At 36.4% G+C, this 23,040-nt stretch overlaps 1 protein-coding gene across 1 annotated transcript in view; it reads right to left on the bottom strand.

Moving 5' to 3' along the window:
• Positions 1-23,040, bottom strand: part of ASCC3 (activating signal cointegrator 1 complex subunit 3) — a 312,984-nt gene that overhangs the window by 212,103 nt on the left and 77,841 nt on the right. Inside the window, exons 9-10 of the mRNA XM_058660479.1 lie at positions 21,951-22,151; positions 21,350-21,490 (exon numbers count right to left, since the gene is read on the bottom strand). Coding sequence (XP_058516462.1) covers positions 21,350-21,490; positions 21,951-22,151 — 342 coding nt within the window. The remainder of the gene's footprint in view (positions 1-21,349; positions 21,491-21,950; positions 22,152-23,040) is intronic.

The raw sequence follows: 23,040 nt of genomic DNA, 5'->3' as shown, positions 1-23,040 counted from the left end.
AACAAAATTTAAGCCAATTAAAAAGGAGGAAGAAGCCACATGGGTCATTGGATTTCAACTATATCATTCAAGAAGTAATATTTTGGTCACTCATATAAAAAATAAAAAACGAATGTTTAAAGTATCCCAGGAAGACATTAAATTCACTATAAATAAGAGCCATTTCAAAAGCATCAAATAAAAACCAGTAATATTTTCAATAAAATTGACCTTTAATATCAATTGGTATACGCAGTACTTTGTGCAAGAAAATATGTTTGGTAAAGCATAACCAGCACATTATAGAAACCCCATACCGTGAGCCACTGGAAAGCAATCAGGGTATAGGTACAGGAGTTAGGTACAGAGTACTTTTGGTGAACTTCAGGAATGCACATATCTGCCATGAGCCTGTGATCACAAATCCATTAATTTTGTATAACGAATTGTTTTGATTCTCTCAAAGGACACTACCCAGAGGGAAGTGAAAAAATTTAATAACATGTTCTACTGCACTAATGTTGGTAATTAGGCAATAAGCCCATACCTGGATAATTTCAAGTACCTACTACATAACACTTCAAAAGCAAAACTCTTAGCTAGGATATCTGAGTATTACTAATTCAAATGTGTTTGTCAGGGATTACCTGAGACAGGGGACAACTATTCTCTTAACAGCTTTACTATCATTTTACATTTGTTTTAAAGTCTCTTACAGACAACTTCAAGTGAAAAGAAAAGTCTTAATAAAAGCAAAATCTAGATTTACCACTACGACCAGTTTGTACTGTTAGATACTATCTCTATCATTTTGAAACACACTATTGACCACCAAATTTGCATTTGTACGACAACAGAACATGAATACGCAGACTGTAATGAAACAGATGACACAATGCACAGATAAGGTGCCCAGACCACAGACAAGTTGCTTTCCTGTGTTGCTGAAGCTAAAATGGCAAAGATATGTTGCTGGAATTAAGCATAAACATGTATAATGAATTCTGGGGTCTAAAACAGGAAGAAACATTCACTGTGCATTAATTAACATCTCTTTTACAATATCACAATAATTTCAAACACAATTTCTACTTTGAATAATGATAGCTTTAAAATAATCCAACAGAGATTAGCATAAACATGAGGGTACTTCAAAAAGCTCACAGAATTAAAAGATGTATACATTTTCCATGAACTTTCTAAAGTATCCAAGTATACAGATATCTCTTACTAGCAATGCTTTTCACTAACTGTCTTTGAAAAACATACATTCCTTAAAACAGGAATGACAGTAATTCTCCTAAAAGATTAAGTAATGGCATCTTAATGCATAACATAAAGAAGTCAGCTTCTTAATAGTAAATACTTGGAGAGCTACAAATTCTGCTGTCGCTATCCTAAGAACAAAGCTTGGCTATCCACTTCACCATGAACTTAAAATACTATCGTAGGACTTTCTCACGTAGGAATTTTCGGAAAACAATGTGATAACAAACTGTAAAGCCAAATTTTCAAATAGAAAGATATATCACCAAATCTTAAAAACACTCTCCACTTTTCTTTCCTATACTTTAAGTAAAAAAATGCCTTCATTTATGTCACTATTTCACTACTTCAATTCCAGGATTGAAATGACTAAAAAATAAAGTATCATATTTGCTTAATGAATTGGAACTCATGCAAGACATTTCCATCTGCTTGGGTACTAGGGCATGGGTTAACTGTCAATATTTTTACTGTCAACTTGAATTTCTCACAGTACATGTGCTGACTCCCTAGGTAGTATAAAAATAATTATTCAAAATGATTCCAATTTTAGCCTATTTATTGGGAAAAAGGCATCGTAGAGGTGTTTACATATCATCATTATGTCAAAAAAGTTGTTGTACTGAATTTTAAAATGATCATCAACTTGACAGGAAAACTAAAGAGCTAAGAGTTGCCAGAACAAACTCTTCCAGTAATAACCTTACACATTATTATTAAAAACTTTATATCTGTATGTAGCAAAATCACATCATTTAGTTTTTCTACAATTGCTTCATGTCTACTTAATTACCATATTATTTGTTCAAAGTATGTTACTTCTTGCAGAAAGGGGCAGAAAATAACAGTGAAATCTTCAACTTCAAATTTGTATAATTATTTGCATAACCCGCAGGAACAACTAATCAAAACACACCAGAGACAGTGCTTCACTGAATGAAGAATGCCATGTCTGAATCCAAGTATTCATAAATTGTTCCAAACAGTTTGTCAAATTTTATTATAAGAATTACCAAAGATATCACAAAACCACTTGTCAAAGAACACCCAAGAGAAGATTGAGTTTGAGTGTGCATTTCACATTTTGTTCTGTTTTTTCCATTTTTTTCTAATATTAATAGACCAAACTAATCCAATGTTCCTTGAGGAAGAGAAAGGTAAATATCTAAGAGGTAAACAGACTTGTTACTGTTAGCTGGTGACAACTACAGGCAGATGATCAGGTAGAGTGTTAGACCCCAGAGATCAAGTGACTGATGAAAGCAGTGGACCAGAGCTTTCTAAACAGCTGTCACCAAAAAAAAAAATTACACTGTCTTAAATATATATTAAGTTACAATTATTAAAGAGATTAATGCTATTATGGTGGCTTGATAAAGAATTGAGCCAGAATGATAATAAAAATAAATGAATAAATAAATTCACAAAATACACACAGTGTTTGGAAAAGCAGGGACAGACAGAATGGGGGTGTAAAGCTCATTTTGAGGGGACAGACTTTCGCTACATCGAAGTGGGTAGAATTCCGGTCCTGGGTCATTTACTTCTTAACCAGTTCCCTGCTAATATGCCTGGGAAAGCAGCAGAAGATGGCCCAGGTACCTGGGACTTCACTATCTATGCATCCAGAAACAGCTCCCTCCTGGCTCCTAATTTCAGCCCAGCTCAGCCCTAGCTGTTGCTGCTACTTATAGAGTAAACCAGTGGACGGAAGATCTCATTCTTTGTCTCTAGCTTGGTCTGTAACTTTGGTAACTTTGGCTTTCAAATGAATAAGTAAATCTTTAACATTTCGAGTGAGCAAGTCAGAGACAAAGAGGGATGAATTACAGAGAGGGAAAGCCCTAAGAAATAAATGACTGAAACACGGTTTGAATTGTTATGAAAGTAAGTATTCTAAAAAGGAGGCAACTGGAGAAATGAAAACTAACCAGATATTAGATATTAAGAAAATATTGTTAAAATTACTTAGCAAATGAATGGTAATATGGTTAGTTTTTCCAAAGTTTTCTATATTGAAAAACAACTAGCTATCCAATGACAACATTCCTCTCCTAAAACGTCTCAATTCCAATGATTCATTTAATATATACCAAACATAATCCTGAACATTTTAAGAAATTTACTATTTATTTACCTATTTATTTATTTGGGAAGTGAGAGACAAAGAAAGTGAGAGGGGTGAGAAGCGAGAGAGGAGACAGAGACAGAGATCTCTTCTGTCTGTAGGTTCTCAGTAAACGCCTGCCAAAGCTAGGGCTCGTCTAAGGTCTAAAGGCAGGAAGATGGGAATGTATCACAGGTCTTCCAAGAGGTTGACTGGAACACAATCTCCACTGCCTCCCAGGGTCTACATTACAGAAGGCTTCAGGAAAAGGCCGGGGACAGAAATCCAACCCTGGTACCCAGCTGGGACACAGGAATCCTAGCTGCTAAGCTAAATACTGTCCCAAGTTCAGTTATGCTATTATTAATAATACATATTTTACCTCAGACACTGAAAAATGTTTTCCATGTCTGAGTCATCTGTGTTTAACTAATCCTGTTATATCTATTATCAAGTTAATGTAAGTCATACTGTTATGCCGAACTGTAAACTTATCATTATGTCTGTTAGAACAATATTTCTTTCCGAAAGATGGCTATATGTTAAATGACTTAAAGTTTTAAATTACAAGGATTACAATAAACTTCAAATACAAAAGTAAGCTTTTTGCATTGGTATTTGAAATACATTTTGAATGTCTGTAAACAATACTCTACCTGAAAAGTTAAAAATTTTTTGAATATAAAGACTTCTGAAAAATCAAAATGCTAGACATGGGATGTTTTCCCTTTATTTTAATTATTTATTTGATTGAAAAGTAGAATTACCCAGAGAGATACACACACACACACACACAGAAAGAATATTCCATCTACTGGTTCACTGCTCTAATGGCCATAATGGCCATGGCAGGCACAGGCTGAAGAATGGTGCCTAGAATACCATCCAGACATGATTGCAAGCCCAACTACCCAGAACCCTTTTCTGCTTCCCAGGCATATTACAAGGGAGCTGAGTTAGACTAGAATTAGCACTTGAATGGGATACTGGCATCAAACATGGCTGCTTACCCAAATATGCAACAATATCAACCCCAAATACGGCTAATCAAACTACAGGGGCATATTAAAATTTTTATCAAACATCTGCAACCACTGATTATATGCTTCCTGACAATTTTAAGGACAAATGAACAGGTAAAGTATCTCAAAAAAATTTTCACAATTTGTCTTATAACTGACAAAATATTGGCATATGCATATATTTTTATATGTGTCAATACTGACATAAGAAGAAATTGTTAGAAATCTGTTAACTCAAGCTCTCATGGTCAAAGAAATATTTCAATTTTTCAATCCCAAGCAGCTGCCTTTGGTGCATACTATGTAAGTGTGGCTGGTTCCTCATCTCATTGCAGCTTTTTGCAAATGTTCAAAGGAGCTGGGTCCCTGCAACCCATAAAAGAAGCTCAGATTGAGTTTCCAGTTCCTGGCTTCAGTTCAAGTGGTTGTGTGTCTTTGGGGAATGGTCGAATGGATGGGAACATGCATGCTCTCTTTCCATATCTCTCCCTTGCGTTTTGTTTTCAAATAAATACACAATTATTTAAAAAAAATTTCTCCCATAATACATCTTCACTGGTGAGAAAGTCAACCTGGAATTGCTATAAATCATATTCTAACACTATAGATGTTAGATGAGAAAACAGTTTGCAGGATTTAATAAATGTTTCTTCTCAAAAACACATAATCACCCACTTAATCAAGCAGTAAGCTTATAAATTACATCAGTGTTTTAATTTAAAGATTAAATCTAGAATGTCACAGTTTAGATCCCATAAACTTACATATAACTACAGTTATACTAACCTCTAATATACAAATGTCACTTCTGATTGATGGCAATAGAATTCATAATGGAATTGGACAGCTTGATAATTACACCTGCCCCTTGGGACACTACAACAAATCGGTCAGTTCCTACTCTTTCCTTTTCCACGATGTTTATCCTCTTTCCGCTTCCATCAGTTCACACGCACAGGTGTTCATCCACACGGAAAGCATAAAGTCCTCTCAAATAGTTATATTCATATCAAGAATGGCAGGTTTCAGTTATGACATGAAAACACAGAAAGCACTGGAGAACTTCCATAAACAAAAGTATCCCTATGGCATGCTGCTTGTTGAAAAGTATAATAAGTTAACACAGGATGTCGTCTGAAATCTATCTTGGGAGTTTCATATTAACAATATTGATATTTTTAGCTAAATTCTCAAACAGGATTTATTAACCAACTAAAATTACATATTCATTGAGAAATTGTAAGACATTTGAAGGAATGGAGAAAATGGAAGGCTAGGAACAGCATAGATTAATCTCTGCTATTAAAAAAGGAACATCTAAGAGAATGTTTTCTAGATTACAAGTGCTTATATCCAGAGATTTCTTTCCGCAGTATTTCGGTTGCTGTTGTTCATTAATGTTTTCTGTCAACCCCAGATTATACCTACTGGTATAACCTAGTCATACACAACTAAGAAAATATAAAACTGATAATACGTTCATATATATAAACAATAAAAACCTTGCTGTTGGTATTCTAACTGCTTTGCTGTTAATATCTCAGGATTCTATTGCACTAGAGTGTCTAGAGCAGGCCCGTCCAACATTTACAGTGGCGTTTCTTCGCATTCATAAAGAGCAAATTGTTCACACACAGTTGACTTGTAGCAACTTGTCCTATGGCGAGTCTTAACATACACTATCACAACATGGTTCATACAGAACAGGTTTATTTGGGTTACTGTAAAGTAGGATTTTTCAAATAAGCTGCTCTGGAAAGGTTTTTTTTTTTTATATGGTTTGTGAAGTGGAGGTGTTTTATTTTTTCATTTTATTATTTTTTTTACATATGGTTTTGAAGTGGAGGGGATAAAACAAAATTCCTCTAATACAACTTGGAAAGGGAAACCAACACTACTTGTCAACTATCACATCTGCAACATTTGGTTTGGGGATTAATCTTTCACAAAAACAAAACATAAAATGTCATACTGTAATGCCAATTACTGCACTTCAAATATTATTAGCTTCACAAATTACTATATAAACTCTTCACAAAACAACTAAAAAAAAACCAATTTCACATCTTTAAATTAATTACAGGAATTCAGCATTTAAAGTTCATGTTTTCAAGAACAATCAAAAGTTTAGGGTCTATTTTGGGGAAGGAGAAATAAAGGGAGAAGACTAAAATATTATCAATAGATCACAGCAGGATTAGAAAAAGTGCTAGAAATTGTGGTAATCAGGGCAACAGATGTTCACAAGCAATTTTTTTGAGGGGTTGGCGGGAAGATAATGTCTTATTGCCATTTCATTTTCATAACAAGCTGATCTGATCTAAACCACAAAAGTAAAACAAATTTGAAAAAGTGATATTGAGATGAAATTGCAGGGAAAATAAAGGTCAGAACAGAGTTCAAGCAGAAGCACATATGATAAAAGAAGTATAATTTGTAATGGACAAAATTTTGAAGTTTTTTACTTAGAAGGAAGAAAGTAATTCAGTTTTTATTGGCTAATGGTATATATTTCAGTAAATTAGTCTGATAGATTCATCACAGAAAGTTCTTAACTCACTCTAGAAGAAAATTTTTAACTATCTGCTATCTTTCACAATGCCCGTAACATGAAGAAATTACCTGATAGCAAAAAGGTTAAACATTGATGTAAATAGAACACAAAAAACAAATTCTAAATTCCACTCCCATTTCAACGCCCTCAATACTATGAAACAGCTTATCGTTTCATAAACAAACACTCATGGACAGGCAAATTGTGATTCCATTTTATTTTCCAGTGATCAAAGATAATTAAACTCCGGAATCTCTTTAAATCAGATTTTTTAAAAACAGTTCTCACATACTATGTAATTTGTAACCACCAAGCAGATTTGCATGCATCAAAAATTGTTTCTCTTTATCCATTCTAACCCAACCATATTATAGAAAGTTTAAGTTGTAGTTTATAATTAGGAGTGGACTTCTTCATTCAAAGTATTTCAAATGGGCCTTGCATGTGCCATATCCTCTGTGGGCTCTGATTTGTGCCCCAATGGCTCCACTTCCCATCTAGCTGCCTGCTTGTAGCCTGTGAGGGTGGTGAACGATGGCAAAGTGCCTAGGGACCCAGCGTCCATGTGGGACATTTAAAAAAAGCTTCCGGCTCCTGGCTTTGATTGGCTCAGCTCTGGCTATTGTGATCATTTGGGAAATGAATCATGGATGGAGGAATCTGTCTTTCCTTTTCTCTATGGATCTGACTTTTCAATAAAAATAAAAATAAATATTAAAAAAAAGAAATCTATGTTTCCAAACAATTTGCAGCAATATCTATTGCTCAACACTCTTACAATTTTCATTGCAGCAAGGAATTATCATGGAAAACATTTACATTTCATCAGGTGATATTAAAAACTGCTAATTTAATAAATGTAAAGCTCTACTCTCAATTTCCAGGTACCTCCCAATTAGGAAAAAGCTTAAAATTTCCTCATTTATTAGTTGTTCAGGTACATAAAATTAGAAATGAAAACCAAAAAAATCAGACAAAAAGGTATCCAAAAAGGAAGGAAAATCATTACTGCTACCAAAACTACATCTACATAATTATGTTTTTGTAATCACTTAAGATCCAAACATTACCACCAACACATAAAAGAATTATCTTTTATTCTGGTGATGAAGTTAGTAGTGTTGAAAGGTAACATGAAATCCAGATAACACCCATTAGGTATACAAGAAACAATTGTACAGTAAATGTCATGCCTGAGCATATGTAGAGGTTTCATAATTAAGACTGTGGAGGTACTCAGCTGTGTAAAAATTATGTGCTTAAATAATTTTGTGACCACTTATTTCATATTAGGATCCTTAACTTCTTTATGAAAGACGCACATAATATTATAATGGTACAAACAGTGTTATACCGAATCTCCTTAGTTATACAAGGCAGATGTTCAGGCCTTCATAAAAACCAGAAGTTAAACTATTTTGTGCTTAAAATTTTTTTTCTTAGTTCTTTATTTCTTATTTCTTAGTTCTTTACTTCTTATTTTATTGAGTAGTCTAAAATTTCTGTTCTTTTCTCTTTAGCTTTTCATACCAGAAAGTACACTGGGAAAGGAAGGTGGGAGTCGAGGCAAAAGACTGACTTTTTAAGTAAGCTGTATTTTATTTTTTTTTTCACAGATAAAAATGCCTTTTTTATTAGACAATGGCACTATTTATGTTAGGGTATTTCACGACATTCATAGGAAAATGAAATTACAAGTTAAGCTTATTTTGGTACAAATGTTTTTGAAATTTGTTCATTATTTTTTTTTCTTTTCTTTGTCTTGGATTAACTTTTTTTTTTGACTTGGAAATCAGAATTGCAGACAAAAAAGCACAGAGAGAGGAATGTTCCTCAGCAACAGCTGAGGGTGGGCCAGCACAAAGCCAGGAGCCTGGAACTTCAGCTGAAACTTTCACACAGGTGGCAGTGGTCCAAGCACGTGGGTCATCTTCCACTGATTTCTCACCATCATTAGCAGGGCCCTGGACTATAAGAGTGACAGGCAGGTCTATATTCAATACTGATAATGGATATTGGTGTCATAGACAGTGGCTTAGCCCACTGTGCTGTAAGTAAGCTGTATTTTCTAAACCAAAATGTCTTACAAATTTAGAGACACATCTACTAGGATTCTAGTTGTTTTCTAATCTGCTATGGTGAAGAGCTAGTGCTCCCTGTAGCTGAAAAGTCTTTATTGTGACTTGAGACCCTAAAGCTTCAAGTGTGGTTTTTTGTTTGTTTGTTTTGTTTTTTGGTGGGGTAAGGGAGGGTTCAGTTACATTCAGAGGAAAGATGAAATGATTAGCCATGGAGAACTCCTCATAAAGTTCCCAAAGGTCTCCCTTTGTTTAGCTGAACAAACAACGCCAACCCCACAAAGAGCTCAGCTTCATTAACTTATGTGACACATGGTAAGACATAACCTTGTACATACCCTACAAGTGATGACAACAATATCCCTTTTAGCATTTTCATTACCCCTAAAATATACCTATTTTCCTTGCTCAGGGAGCCTTGATTTTGAAAACAATAACCTGGGGTCTATTTATGGCAAAAAGGTGTGTGGCAACTGCTTTTGGAGAATTTCTTGCTTTAATTTGTCAGGAAACAGGCCTACAACTTTGAGTGTTAACAATAATAACAACAACAAGTAACTTGATAAAAGTGGCTAATATCAAAGCCACTTTTTTTTTTAAAGATTTATTTATTTTTATTGGAAAGTCAGATATACAGAGAGGAGGAGAGACAGAGAGGAAGATCTTGCGTCCAATGACTCACTCCCCAAGTGACCAAAACGGCCGGTGCTGCGCCTATCCAAAGCTGGGAACCAGGAACTTCTTCCAGGTCTCCAACGCGGGTGCAGGGTCCCAAAGCTTTGGGCCATCCTCGACTGCCTTCCCAGGCCACAAGCAGGGAGCTGGATGGGAAGTGGAGCTGCTGGGATTAGAACCGGCGCCCATATGGGATCCTGGCACGTTCAAGGCAAGAACTTTAGCTGCTAGGCCACGATGCCGGGCACCAAAGCCACTTTAGTAATGTAAATTATAACACAACAAATTGATAAAACTGCTATTTTCAGTTACTATACTGAATACATTAAAATGTTAGCATTCTGCATATTCATTTGGCAACCTTCAATGTTTTTATTCAGTAACCATGCCAGGTTTTCAAAACCGAAGAGTTTCGATTTCCTACTACATACTCTTAATTTTTTCTATGTATTTATAGCTAATCATGCATCCATTTTGATTTTTTCCAAGAGAAATATGTGAAAACACTGTAAACACCAAAGAAGGAGTTAAATAAAACGTAAAACATAATGCCCAGAGCGCCCTGCAGGAGATCTCCAGAAAGCTGACAGAACTTTCACAAGGAAAACCTGAGATTTCTAAAGTCCATTAGACTCAATTTTGTGTGGAATAGCTTAGCAACCACTGGCTTCTTTCTCAGTGTAGCAGGAACTTTTATTACTCTCTCCAAAAAGAAACTGTACACATGCACATACACTGCTTCAGCTTTGTATTGGCACCAAGTTTTCTACAAGTATTATGTTTTCACTATTTAATAGAAATTTCTGTGATGACTATAATGTTCTACATTAGTGTTATCCAAGTTAGGTATCACTTGGAACTAGTGAACAATTAAAGCATGGATGCTGCAAAAGGAGGAACAATAATTTCAATTTTATTGGATTTTTCACTTAACTACTACCATGAGGCTACTGGTTACTGCATTGAACATCACTATTTAAAAGTCCCATTTAAATCACTATTCAAAGGTCCCACTTAAATCACTATTTAAAAGTCCCATATAAAGATATTTACATGACAGCTTGTATGTGTGATCCTGTCTTGCTGATCCATTTGTTGGGTTAATTTATTAAAATTTCTGCAGATAAAAATCCATTGTCATATTTGTGTGTTTATGTGTGTGTGTCCAGAATCTACTGTTAAAGACTAATAAGCATGATAATGCAAGCAATTTGCACAGTTTTAATAAAGGATGGGTAATGCTTTCTGAAAACGCGTCAATATTTACCCCAAAATTAAGATGTATAATTACGCAAGTGTTTATATATAATATCCATACATAAATCTGCTATGGACATTATATATTTATCTTTTAGTTTATCCATAAACTAGAAGCAAGGTAAACACTTATCAAATTGAATAAATAGGGCCCAATGCTATAGCCTAGCGGCTAAAGTCCTCACCTTGAACGTGCTAGGATCCCATATGGGTGATGGTTCTAATCCTGGCTGCCCCGCTTCCCAACCAGCTCCCTGCCTGTGGCCTGGGAATCAGTCAAAGAGAGCCCAAAGCTTTGGGACCCTGCACCTGCATGGGAGACCTGGTAGAGCTTCTGGCTCCTGGCTTTGGATAGGTGCAGCACCAGCGATTGTGGCCACTTGGGGAGTGAACCAGGAGACAGATCTTCCTCTTTGTCTCTCCTCCTCTCTGACTTTGCACTTAAAAAAATAAATAAATCTAAAAAAAAAAAAAAAAAAAAAAAAAAAAAAAAAAAAAAAACCCAGCAAGAGAACAGTGTTGAAAGAATTAGTTTGCCCCTGGGAAGGCAGTTAGAAGGAGGCTTTCCCCACAGTAACAATAGAAATCCAGAATATTCATTAGGAAAAACAAAACTAAATTCATCATAACAAAAATGCAGAAGTCATTTTAATTAGGAAAAACTAGATTTTTAAAAACACAAAAAGATACAAAGAGTCTATGTGCTGAACAAGATGGAACAGACATGTTTCACCTTATTTAGACTTTCCACACCTAAAATGCTAGGTAAGGGGCCAACACTCTAGTGCGACAAGTTGCAGAGGTTACAGTGCTGTACGTTGAAACATGCCAGTCTGAGTTCTAGCTGCTCTTCAACTGACCCAGCTTCCTACAAGTGGGCTCCTGGTGCTCACATGGCAGAACAGACGGAATTCTTGGCTCCTGGCTTTGTCCTGGCTCACTGGGGATCTTGCACCCATTTGTGGAATTAACTAGCAGATGCAAATTGTGTGTGTGTGTGTGTGTGTGTGTGTGTGTGTGTATCTATGTCTTTCACTTATGGTTTTCAAATAAATACATGAATCTTTAAAAAAAAAACAAACCTAGACAAAATACCGAAATAGCTGAAGATTCTGAAAGTAGAATAGGAATAAAACAATGTATGTTTGTTCATTTATTTATTTATTTAAAAGTCAGTTATAGCTACAAAAGGAGAGACAAAAGGTGGAGCTTATCTTCACTGGTTGGTTCACTCTTCAGAAGTTGGCAACAATCAGGACTAGGTCAGGCTAACGTCAGGAGCCAGGAGCTGCTTCTGGATAAACCTTGTGACTGGTGGGGCCCACGCACACTAGTCCAAAACTCTGCTGCTTTCCAGGCCATTTGCAGGGAGTTAGATCAGAAACGAAACAGACAGGACACAAACTTCCATCCATATAGGATGCCAGAGTCACAGGTTGTAGTGCCAACCACTAAAGCACAGAGCTGGCAATGAGATGATAATCTGCCAGACAAAAGACACAGCCCGCACACTGAGGAAGTTGGATAAACAGCACAAACTTAAAGATATATGCAATTGGGAACATCATAACCAAAGCACTACCAACTAAAAGGACTTGAAAGCAGCGCAGAAAAAAAATATTTTATCCGTAAAGGAACAAGAAACCGGTAAATTTATTTATAAGAAACTGGAGGTCTCAAAAAACAAAAGGTTAAGTATTTTTCTAAGGCCGAAAAAATTGACAACTCAGTAAAAATGTCCTTCAGAAATAGAAAGGAAACGAAGAAATTCTTCGATTTTGTGCAGAAAGGTAACAAGTGTAGGTTAAGCATAATGCAGATATACAAATAAAACTACAATTTGAGAATATGTAAGCTGATATCTGTGTCCATCTGCCTGCCAACGCCACTATTAAATCCTAAGTAATCATATTATATATTATTTTTAATGCAATAATCAACTGAATATATACTATGGAAAACATCTCTTGAGAGTTACAGACAGGACAATATCTCTCAACATTGGGAGAACTCTTCAATTAATGTTTGATGCAGAATAACAGAAAACAAGGTTGAAAAAGTAGGATGTTTTAGCTGATGACCATCCTACTTTCTCAGAGTTGCACAAAAATTTGTTTTAGCAAAGCACCAGAACAGTCTTATCTACACTGCTTCTTCTGAAAATAAATTTTAGAATTATACAATTCTGTCTTAAAAAGGAAATTTCACACTCAAGTCTTAATGAAATTGTAACTGCTTCTACACTGGACAGTCTCCAGTGAGCCACAAAAGAGATTATCTCTTGTATGACACTAAATTTATACAGGACTCTTAATAAGCTAGGTAGTTAGACTTAATTCAATAAGCAATAAAGAACCAACTAAAGCTTATAAGCAATAGAATAATATGATCAGAATACCATGACAAAGAATTTGCAAATGAAATTAACTTATTTCCCCATATTTCTTAAAAGATAATTAATCAAACTGAAAAACCCAGGGAAAAATGACAGCAACATTGTATTTAATTTAGTAAGTGCTACTTGTTAGGAAATCTGTTTACTAAAGAAAAATGTATTCAGTGAGAATAATTCCAAAGATTTTAAAAGGTATAAGGTTGAGGGCCCAATGCGATAACATAACAGTTAGTCTTCGCCTTGCAGGTGCCAAGATTCCATATGGTCACTGGTTCCAATCCCAGCATACCTGCTTCCCATCCAGCTCTCTGCTTGTGGCCTGGGAAAGCAGTTGAGGATGGCCCAAAGCTTTGGGACCCTGCATACACGTGGGAGACCCAGAAGAAACTCCTGGCTACTGGCTTTGGATTGGCTCAACTCCAGCTGTTGCAACTGCTTAGGGAGTGAAACATCAGATGGAAAATCTTGCTCTCTGTCTCTCCTCCTCTCCGTATATCTGATATCTGAGTTTCCAATAAAAATAAATAAATCTTTAAGAAAAAGCCTAAGACACAAGGTTCACCACATAAACTATCCCTGTGGCATGTCCCTATACGTAAACAAAAATGGCACATCCTTAACGTGGATTTTTCAAGCGACATTTAGAAATACAAAGGAGATTCTAATACACAGTTTGAAATCCCCCACATCTGAAGGCGTAACAGTCAGTCAACTCCCCAGATCTAGGATTTGATACTGTGAGCTGGGATTTCCTTTGCCTTTCTCCGAGCAGTCATTACTTTAAAAAGTCGTAATTCCTTGAGAAAATGTCAGTGTAAATTAGTCCATAATGTGTGGTACCATTTATTTGATGTTTCAGTACAGGTAAAACTTGTCTCTTGAGGCACAAAGGAATGAAAATCAACAGAAAAAAAAGGCAAAACACTGTAAGAAACAGCTTATAAGCCATCTCAATTGTGAGAATGACATGGATACATACATATAATTTAATGTTGCAAAAATATTCACATATTTATCAATGCTCATCTATGTACCATAATCTATAGAATTCAAACTATACCTCAACTTAACAATCCCTTAGGTTTTAAAAATTTCATTATTGTTAAAAGCCAGTAATCCAAAAATATGTATACAAAATAAACAAAGATGATGCTTGATGTGAAAACTTTATAACACTAAGAAAACCTGCAACTGGAATAATTTCAAAATGAGCAGATAAACGTAACTGCTAACAACACAATTTTACATGTCTTAAATATTTCTCTCTATGCAACATTCTGGGAAAAAGTGTAAACTGGACATCAAAATGCACAAAAGGAAGAGCTCAGAGACGATAACTGTCTTTAAGGAGAGAAAAGATATTGCTTCAAGTTGCATATGCAACATATTTTACAACAGTTTCCAAAAAACATGAATGTCATAGTAAGAATAAAGAAAAAGTTTCCCCTGTCAAATTACCCTTCCAAATTTTTCAATGTTGCGAAATTTGTTGCAAAGTTTAGGACACTGTTCAGCAACTTTTTCTAGTATTGCTAGAAAAAAATGAGTATGGAAATCAGCATTATAGAATTACCAAGCCATTTCCCACATTCACAAATAAAAAATTAAACAAACAAAAACCATCCTAACAAACAAAAAACCTATCCTTAATCCCCTCCTAAGACCTATTTATGCCACCCCATGAAAAAACAAGTATTCTGTCAAGTGTTGCCACCACAAAGAACAGTAGAAGACAGTTATAACCCTTTAGGCAAATGGAAAATGGGGTATAATATGAATTAAAAAATATCACATTCACTTTATCCAAATTACTTAAAAACATCCATTTTAAATCAGTTTTCAAAACTGACTGATATTCAGGTAAAACAAATTAAAATTTAAGACAATGGAACAACGAAAGTGGTATTAATCTGTTTTACTACTCCACTGGTATAACTGATAAAATTATTTCTCTAACAAAGAATTTTTATATTAAATGGAACAACATAATCCTTCCATCTTAAAATATTCCATGATAAAAATCTAGAAATTAAAAGACCCAAACTAACAATGATGAAATTATACCATATAATGGTATTTTGGTATAGTATGTTTAGCTGCTGACTGGTACACCTGCATGTATATAGAAGTGCTAGCTATTTAACTGGATTCCTACTCCTGTCTAAAGCATCTGGGAAAATGGATGACGGCACCTCAAGTATCTGAGGTTCTGTCTTCCATGTGACTAAACCGGACAGTTTCTGCATCCTGGCTTTAGCTTGCCTCCATTGTTATGAGCATTCCAACAATGAAAGAGCAGATCAAAGATCTCTCCCTTCGCTTTTTTCATGCCCCACCAGCTTGCATTCCAAACAAACAAATAAATACATTTCAAGGGGAGAAAAAAACTATTTTAGAGCAGACATCATGACACGGAAGGGCAAGTATTAACCTGCAGCTCATTAAGGACACCAGTTTGAATCCCAGCTGCTCCAGTTCCAGTCCTGACTGCTCTACTTCTGATCTAGTTCCCTGCTACTCTGCCTGACAAAGTACTGGTACATGGGCTGTGGGCCCCTAAACCAACAATGGGAGACCTGGAAGAAGATCCTGGCTCTCAATTTCAGAGTAACCCTTTTCCAGTCATTGTAGCAGTTTAGGCAGTGAAGAGTTTCTCTGTCTAACTCAAACAGCTTTAAAAAAAAGTAATTGTGAGATCAGAAAATCTGACAGGAAAAATAAGAAAATTTCCAAAATTTTATTACCTGAATTTACAACTATGTAATCACAAATAATGCTTGGTTTACACTTAATCACTTTTGGCAGTTAAAAATTGGTATTACTGCAGCAAAACAACTATGACATGTTTGTATAATACAAATGAAAAAACAAAAAGATGTATGCATGTTAAAAATAAAGCTAATTGGTCCAGCACAGTAGCATAGCAGCTAAAGTCCTCACGTTGAACGTGCCAGGATCCCATATGAGTGCCAGTTCTACTCCCAGCAGCTCCTCTTTCCATCCAGCTCCCTGTTTGTGCCCTGAGAAAGCAGTCGAGGACAGCCCAAAGCCTTGGGACCCTGCACCTGCACGGGAGACCTGGAGAAAGTTCCTGGTTCCTGGCTTAGGATCAGCTCAGCACCGGCCATTGTGCCCACTTGGGGAGTGAATCATCGGACGGAAGATCTTGCTCTCTGTCTCTCCTCCTCTCTGTATATCTGAGTTTGTAATGAAAATAAATAAATCTTAAAAAAAAATAATAAAATAATAAAACTTTCTGGGCCTAGTGTAATGCCTTCTCTGGCAAGTCCTTTTCCCTCAAGCACCGGATCTCGTGTGGGTGCTGGTTCAAGTCCCAGTGCTCTGTTTCCCATCCAGCTCTCTGCTTGTGGCCCGGGAAAGCAGTAGAGCATATCCAAAGTCCTACTCCTCGGGCCCTGGTGGGGAAACCAGAGGAAACTCTTGATTTCAGATGGGCTTAGCCCCAGCCATTGTAGCCATTTTGGGGATGAACCAAAGGAGGGAAAATCTTTCTATCTCTTCTCTCTGTAAATCAGCCTTGGCAATTAAAAAAAAAAAAAAGATAAAACTTAAAAACAACAAAAAATAAAGCTTTTCATAGCTCTATTAAAATGCTTCCTCTGAAATCTTTTAGTCCTTTGTCAATTACAGATTTGAAAAAACTATCAGATGATAGACTCTAAACATTAATATACTCCATTATACTGGTTTATAAAACACAATTGATATTAATAATAATCAGAAGGGTTAACACTGTGGCAAAGGGGGTTAAGCAGTTACCTGTGACCTCAGCATCTCTTATGTGAGTCCTGGCTGTCCCACTTCAACTGCAGTTCCTGCTATTACATCAGGATAAGGCAACAGGTGATAAAACAAGTACTTGGGTCCTGCCACCCACAGGAGAGACCTGGATAAAGTTCCTGAATCCTTATTTTTTTTTTTGAAAAGTCAGATATACATAGAGGAGGAGAGACAGAGAGGCAGAGAGGAAGATCTTCCGTCTGATGATTCACTCCCCAAGTGACGGCAATGGCTGGTGCTGCGCCTATCCAAAGCCAGGAGCCAGGAACCTCCTGCAGGTCTTCCATGCAGGTGCAGGGTCCCAAGGCTTTGGGCTGTCCTCGACTGCTTTCCCAGTCCACAAGCAGGGAGCTGGATGGGAAGTGGAGCTGCTGGGATTAGAATTGGCGTCATATGGGATCCTGGCACGTTCAAGGCAAGGACTTTAGCTGCTAGGCCACGCCACTGGGCCCAGTTCCTGAATCCTAGCTTCAGTTTGGTCTATCTCCAGCCATTGAAGCCATTCAGGAAGTGAATCAACAGATGGAAGATATCTCTGTCTGTCTTCCTCTCTCTTAATTTTGCCTTTCACACAAACAAATATTTAAAGAAAATTTAAAACCAGGGCTTCATTATTGATTACTGTTCTTAACTAACTTTTGCTAGAGTGGTATCTGATTTTCACCACCAAAACTTAAAACTCTAGTTATATCAAGTATATTTCATGGAGGAAGTATAAAATAGTTGTCATAGGTACAGTCTACTGTCCTCTGAAAGCTGGTTGGCAGGCATACAAGTGATATCCTCTCATTTCCACTTTGATCCATTCTGGAGGCCAGTTAGGTAGACTACAGGAGTCAACAGTGGTACGGAGAAAATGGGTAGAAAACTATTAAGTATGTGCAGAAGTCTCAGGGTTACCAATGAGTCTCAGAAAACTCTTGGCAACATCTCATCTACTAATCTGCTCAAAATTATTTTTGCATTTTAATAACAAGCAATGTCATGCTTGGCGCAGTAGCCTAGTGGCTAAAGTCCTAGCCTTGTATCGGCTGAAATCTCTTATGGGCACTGGTTTGTGCTCCAGCTGTTCTAATTCCCTTCTAGCTTCTTGCTTGTGGCCTGGGAGGGCGGTGAAGAATGCCCAAAACCTTGGGAACCTTTACCCACATGGGAGATCTGGAAGAAGCTCCTGATTCCTGGCTTCTGATAGGCTCAGCTGTGGTTGCTGCAACCTTTTACAGAGTGAACAGGAGATGGAAGGTCTTTCATTCTGTCTCTCCTCTCAGTAAATCTGACTTTCCAATACAAATAAGCAAACATTAAAAAACACATATCGAGCACTGTCATTTATCTACATGGCAGAAGTAGCAATCCTTCATAAACTGAAAAAACAGCAACAAATATGGTTTTATCACATTATTTCATCATATAAAATTTCATGATTAAAATTAAACAATTATAAGGCTTGAAAAGTAAAAACCACTGATAATTATTAATCACCACATCCTAAAATGGTTGCTCATTTTGGAACTGATTTATAAAATGAGGTTAACACACCCATGTATTTCCATCTTTTGATCTCTTTAAACAAGTACTTTTGCTATTCTAAGTAATCTTTTTAAATACATTGGTCTATATATTATAAACATACAGTATATGTTATATACATGTGCTATATGATGAACTGAGCTGATTAACATGAGCAAATGCTCACTGTACTGACATTCACTGAAACAAAATCAAGTTCTTTTGATACACTGCTTATGTGAGCGAAACAAAAATCAAGATAAAAAAGAGGGACAGAAATTGTGTCTTGTAAGAGAAACTTATCAATAACTCAGAAATAAGAAATGCTGAAATACAACCCTCTATCTATTATTGACTAGAAATAGGACTTCAGCAAAGCACTGCTAATTTGGTGAGCTTCACTGCCCTCAATCATACCTCAACAAACTGCAGTGCTAAGTTTATTAAAAAAAAAAAAAAAAAAGTAGCCTTATGACTGAAGAACAAAAATAGCAGATGCCCCAGATCTCTTTCTTCTGCTTGTGACCAAATATTAGAATGTTGACTGACAGATTATGAAGGATGTATACTAAAAAAATAATTATTTTGAACAAAAACCTGTTGCCTAAACTAACGTTAAGAGAAATATCATGGTTACTTTTACATTCTTAGCATTATGGGTCCTGTACCCATGTGTGAGACCAGGAAGAAGCTCTTGCTTCCTGGCCTGGGACTGGTCTGGCTCTGACAGCTGTGCCCATCTGGGAAGTGAACCAGCAGATGGAAGATCTCGCCCTGTCCTACCCTCTCCTTCTCTGTAACTGCCTTTCCCATGAATAAATCAATCTTCTTTTGAAAACATGCTATATCAGTAATGTATTCCTGTGGTACAAATGAAAAAGAAATACAAAAATATGAATAATGCAACAAAAATATTCCGTAATTTCACAACTACTTATAAACTATTAACTCTTCTTCATTATTTAGTTACTTAATTTAACAACTAAATCAATGAAGACAGAGTCGTTGCATGTAATTTCGCTTCTTCAAATTCTAAGGTCACTAAAAATTCATAAGAATTTTTACAGAGTGTTTTATTTTGTAAAATGGAATATAATATTGTTTAATCATCAGTTATTAGATATTTAATTTCTCCCTAATCTTTCTGTTGTTTCTTTTTTTTAAAAGAGTTATTAATTTTTTATTACAAAGTCAGATATACAGAGAGGAGGAGAGGCAATGAGGAAGATCTTCCGTCCGATGATTCACTCAAGTGAGCCGCAACGGCCAGTGCTGCGCTGATCCAAAGCTGGGAACCAGGAACCTCTTCCGGGTCTCGCACACGGGTGCAGGATCCCAAGGCTTTGCTTTGGGCCGTACTCGACTGCTTTTCCAGGCCACAAGCAGGGAGCTGGATGGGAAGTGGAGCTGCCGGGATTAGAACCGGCGCCCATATGGGATCCCGGCGTGTTCAAGGCGAGGACTTTAGCTGCTAGGCCACGCCGCTGGCTCCTTCTTTTTCTTTAAAATACTATAATGAACATAAATAAGTATAAACTGTATTATACTAATATTTTTGCAGGAGAAAGTAGGGAAAAGGATACACAGGGAGGAAAGCCATCTAAAGATGGAGACAGTAACTACAGGGAGATGTGTCTGCACATCAAGAAATGCCAGGGGTTGCCACAGTGCTAGCATAGTATAGTATAGTGCTACACCAGTATGCTAAATTGATCCCCCAACCTCATCTCAATTTAGTGCCACTGTTTCAAAAAAGTTACAGCCTCTATTTTAATAGTGTCTAATTAGTATTTTGGTCATCTATTATATTACTTTTCAAAAGCACTATGCATATTATCTTAATAATATGTTGCCAGCAATAATAATCCAGTTGTGGCCTTAATGAATTTTTTCCTACCTTGTTACTAGAACCTCACAAGTAGAAACTGTACCTAAAATGTTTTTCTGCTCAATTTACTTTGCCTAACAATATGCTCCATACAGTGCATGATTTAGTAATTTTACATTTGAGGAAATAAAGAATTTCTAGAGACCTTTATCATGTACTAATTCAACTCTAAAGGAAGGCTTACAGTGTTCATGAAATCCCCTGGAAATCTACAGATTTTCTCTGCTTAAAATTCAACTCTGGGGCCCAGTGGCGTGGCCTAGCAGCTAAAGTCCTTGCCTTGAACGTGCCAGGATCCCATATGGCCACCGATTCTAATCCCAGCAGCTCCACTTTCCATCCAGCTCCCTGCTTGTGGACTGGGAAAGCAGTCGAGGACAGCCCAAAGCCTTGGGACCCTGCACCTGCATGGAAGACCTGCAGGAGGTTCCTGGCTCCTGGCTTTGGATAGGCGCAGCACCAGCCATTGCCGTCACTTGGGGAGTGAATCATCAGACGGAAGATCTTCCTCTCTGCCTCTCTGTCTCTCCTCCTCTCCGTATATTTGACTTTGTACTGAAAATAAACTAAATCTAAAAAAAAAAATTCAACTCTGGACTGATCCACAAACTCTACTGTTTATTGTCAAAACACCAAAATGACACCTGGAACCTAAAAACATACTTGCAGGACACAAGTAAGATAGGATTATAAGCAAAAGAAGTTGATTATATTATGTTTGATTATGTACTATAACTGCTTAAGAGTTAATTATATAATAATCTTCACTACTGCCTGAAAGAAGATGTTAAACACAAAATATTAGGCAAACAACTTACCTGGGTTCGTAAAATTTCAGTTTTTGACAATTGCATATCACCAGTCAATTCTTTCACAACAATGCCCAGTGGCTCTAGACGTTTGCTGAAGTAATTTGTCATCTCAGCAGCCAAGGCTTTCATTGGAGCAACATATACAATCTGGACCAAAGGAACACTAGTTTGATGAATGAGCCAAAACCACAACGTCATTTGTTTCACAGTAGCCAATACAAATCACAATTTATTGTGAAATATGATTCTAGCTACTTCCAGTGAAGAATCTTAATAGTGATATATGAAAAGTACTTATCTTGGGTTGGATAAGTGTACAGCTATTTAAAGGACAATGAAGTTTGTTTACACAGCCTTATCACTTTCAAAATTGGTTCTGCTTCAAAGCTAAATGTATTTTCATAGCTTTTCACAAGGGTAATAGCATTTCCATAATACAAGCAGAGACTGCCTTAATTGTAATGAAGTAGATCAAGCAGTATTCCTTTTGCAATTTTAAGTACAAGGTCCTTAAGAACATCCAGGTTCCATAAAACATACATAGTCGAATATTTACTGTTCATAATTATATTTTAAAGATCTGTTGTCTGGTTCATAATTTTCCTACCTTAAACTCATTCTTTTTTAAAACACCTTGTTGAAAATGTTGGCGAATTTCATGCAAGATTGTAAGCATTGCAATGTTGGTCTTTCCTGCACCAGTAGGGGCACAGATAAGCATGTTCTCATTAGTGTTGTAGGCAGTCTCAAACACTATTGATTGAATTCTATTGAGTCTTCTCATTCCTCTAAAAGCCAGCTGTCCAATCTACAACAAACAAACAAACAAATGAATAAAATTAACCCAACAATAAATTGTATTAATGTAAAGGACCCATAAAAACATCAAATAAAAACATTTAATTTCTTTGTTAAAAAAAAAAAACTCAGTATGTTCTGTACATGCAGTGTTTGTAGTTCAGAGCAACTAAAAACAATTGTACAATTCTCATACATTTTGAAACTGTAATTCACTTACTTTGAAAAACATGTTAAGACTATACATTTATCATTCTAGACACTTCTCTTTTTTTTGTAAAGATTTACTTATTTTTATCGGAAAGGCGGATATACAGAGAGGAGGAGAGACAGAGAGGAAGATCTTCCATCCGATGATTCACTCCCCAAGTGAGCACAATGGTTGGAGTTGAGCTGATCCAAAGTCAGGAGCAGGAGCTCTTCCAGGTCTCCCAAGTGGGTGCAGGGTCCCAAAGCTTTGGGCCGTCCTCGACTGCTTTCCCAGGCCACAAGCAGAGAGCTGGATGGGAAGCGGGGCCACAGGGATTAGAACCAGCGACCATATGGGATCCTCGCAGGTGCAAGGCGAGGACCTTAACTTCGCGGCGGGCCCTAGACACTTCTTAAGTGTAAAACAAGGACACTACAGTGTATTCAGGTCATTAAATACATCATAGTTAAATACATATGCAAAATTTGCTGTCTGTAAATTTTAAAAATACATATAAACATTAAGTGCTAAATAATGTAAACAAATAGAAGCATTTTCAATTCATATTTACACATTACATGATCACACTGCAGTTTATTGAGGTAGATGATTAACAAAATAATATATAAAAATAGTTCTAAATTAAACAGGAAAAAAGTAAGAAAATTAGCAAAAAAAGATATGCTTGTATGTATCAGTTTTGGTAATA

The sequence above is a fragment of the Ochotona princeps genome, chromosome 1, assembly GCF_030435755.1.
Source record: "Ochotona princeps isolate mOchPri1 chromosome 1, mOchPri1.hap1, whole genome shotgun sequence".
In the NCBI taxonomy this organism is placed as follows: domain Eukaryota; kingdom Metazoa; phylum Chordata; class Mammalia; order Lagomorpha; family Ochotonidae; genus Ochotona; species Ochotona princeps.
Note: the sequence above shows the minus strand (reverse complement) of the source record. Positions and strands in the feature narration are given on the sequence as shown.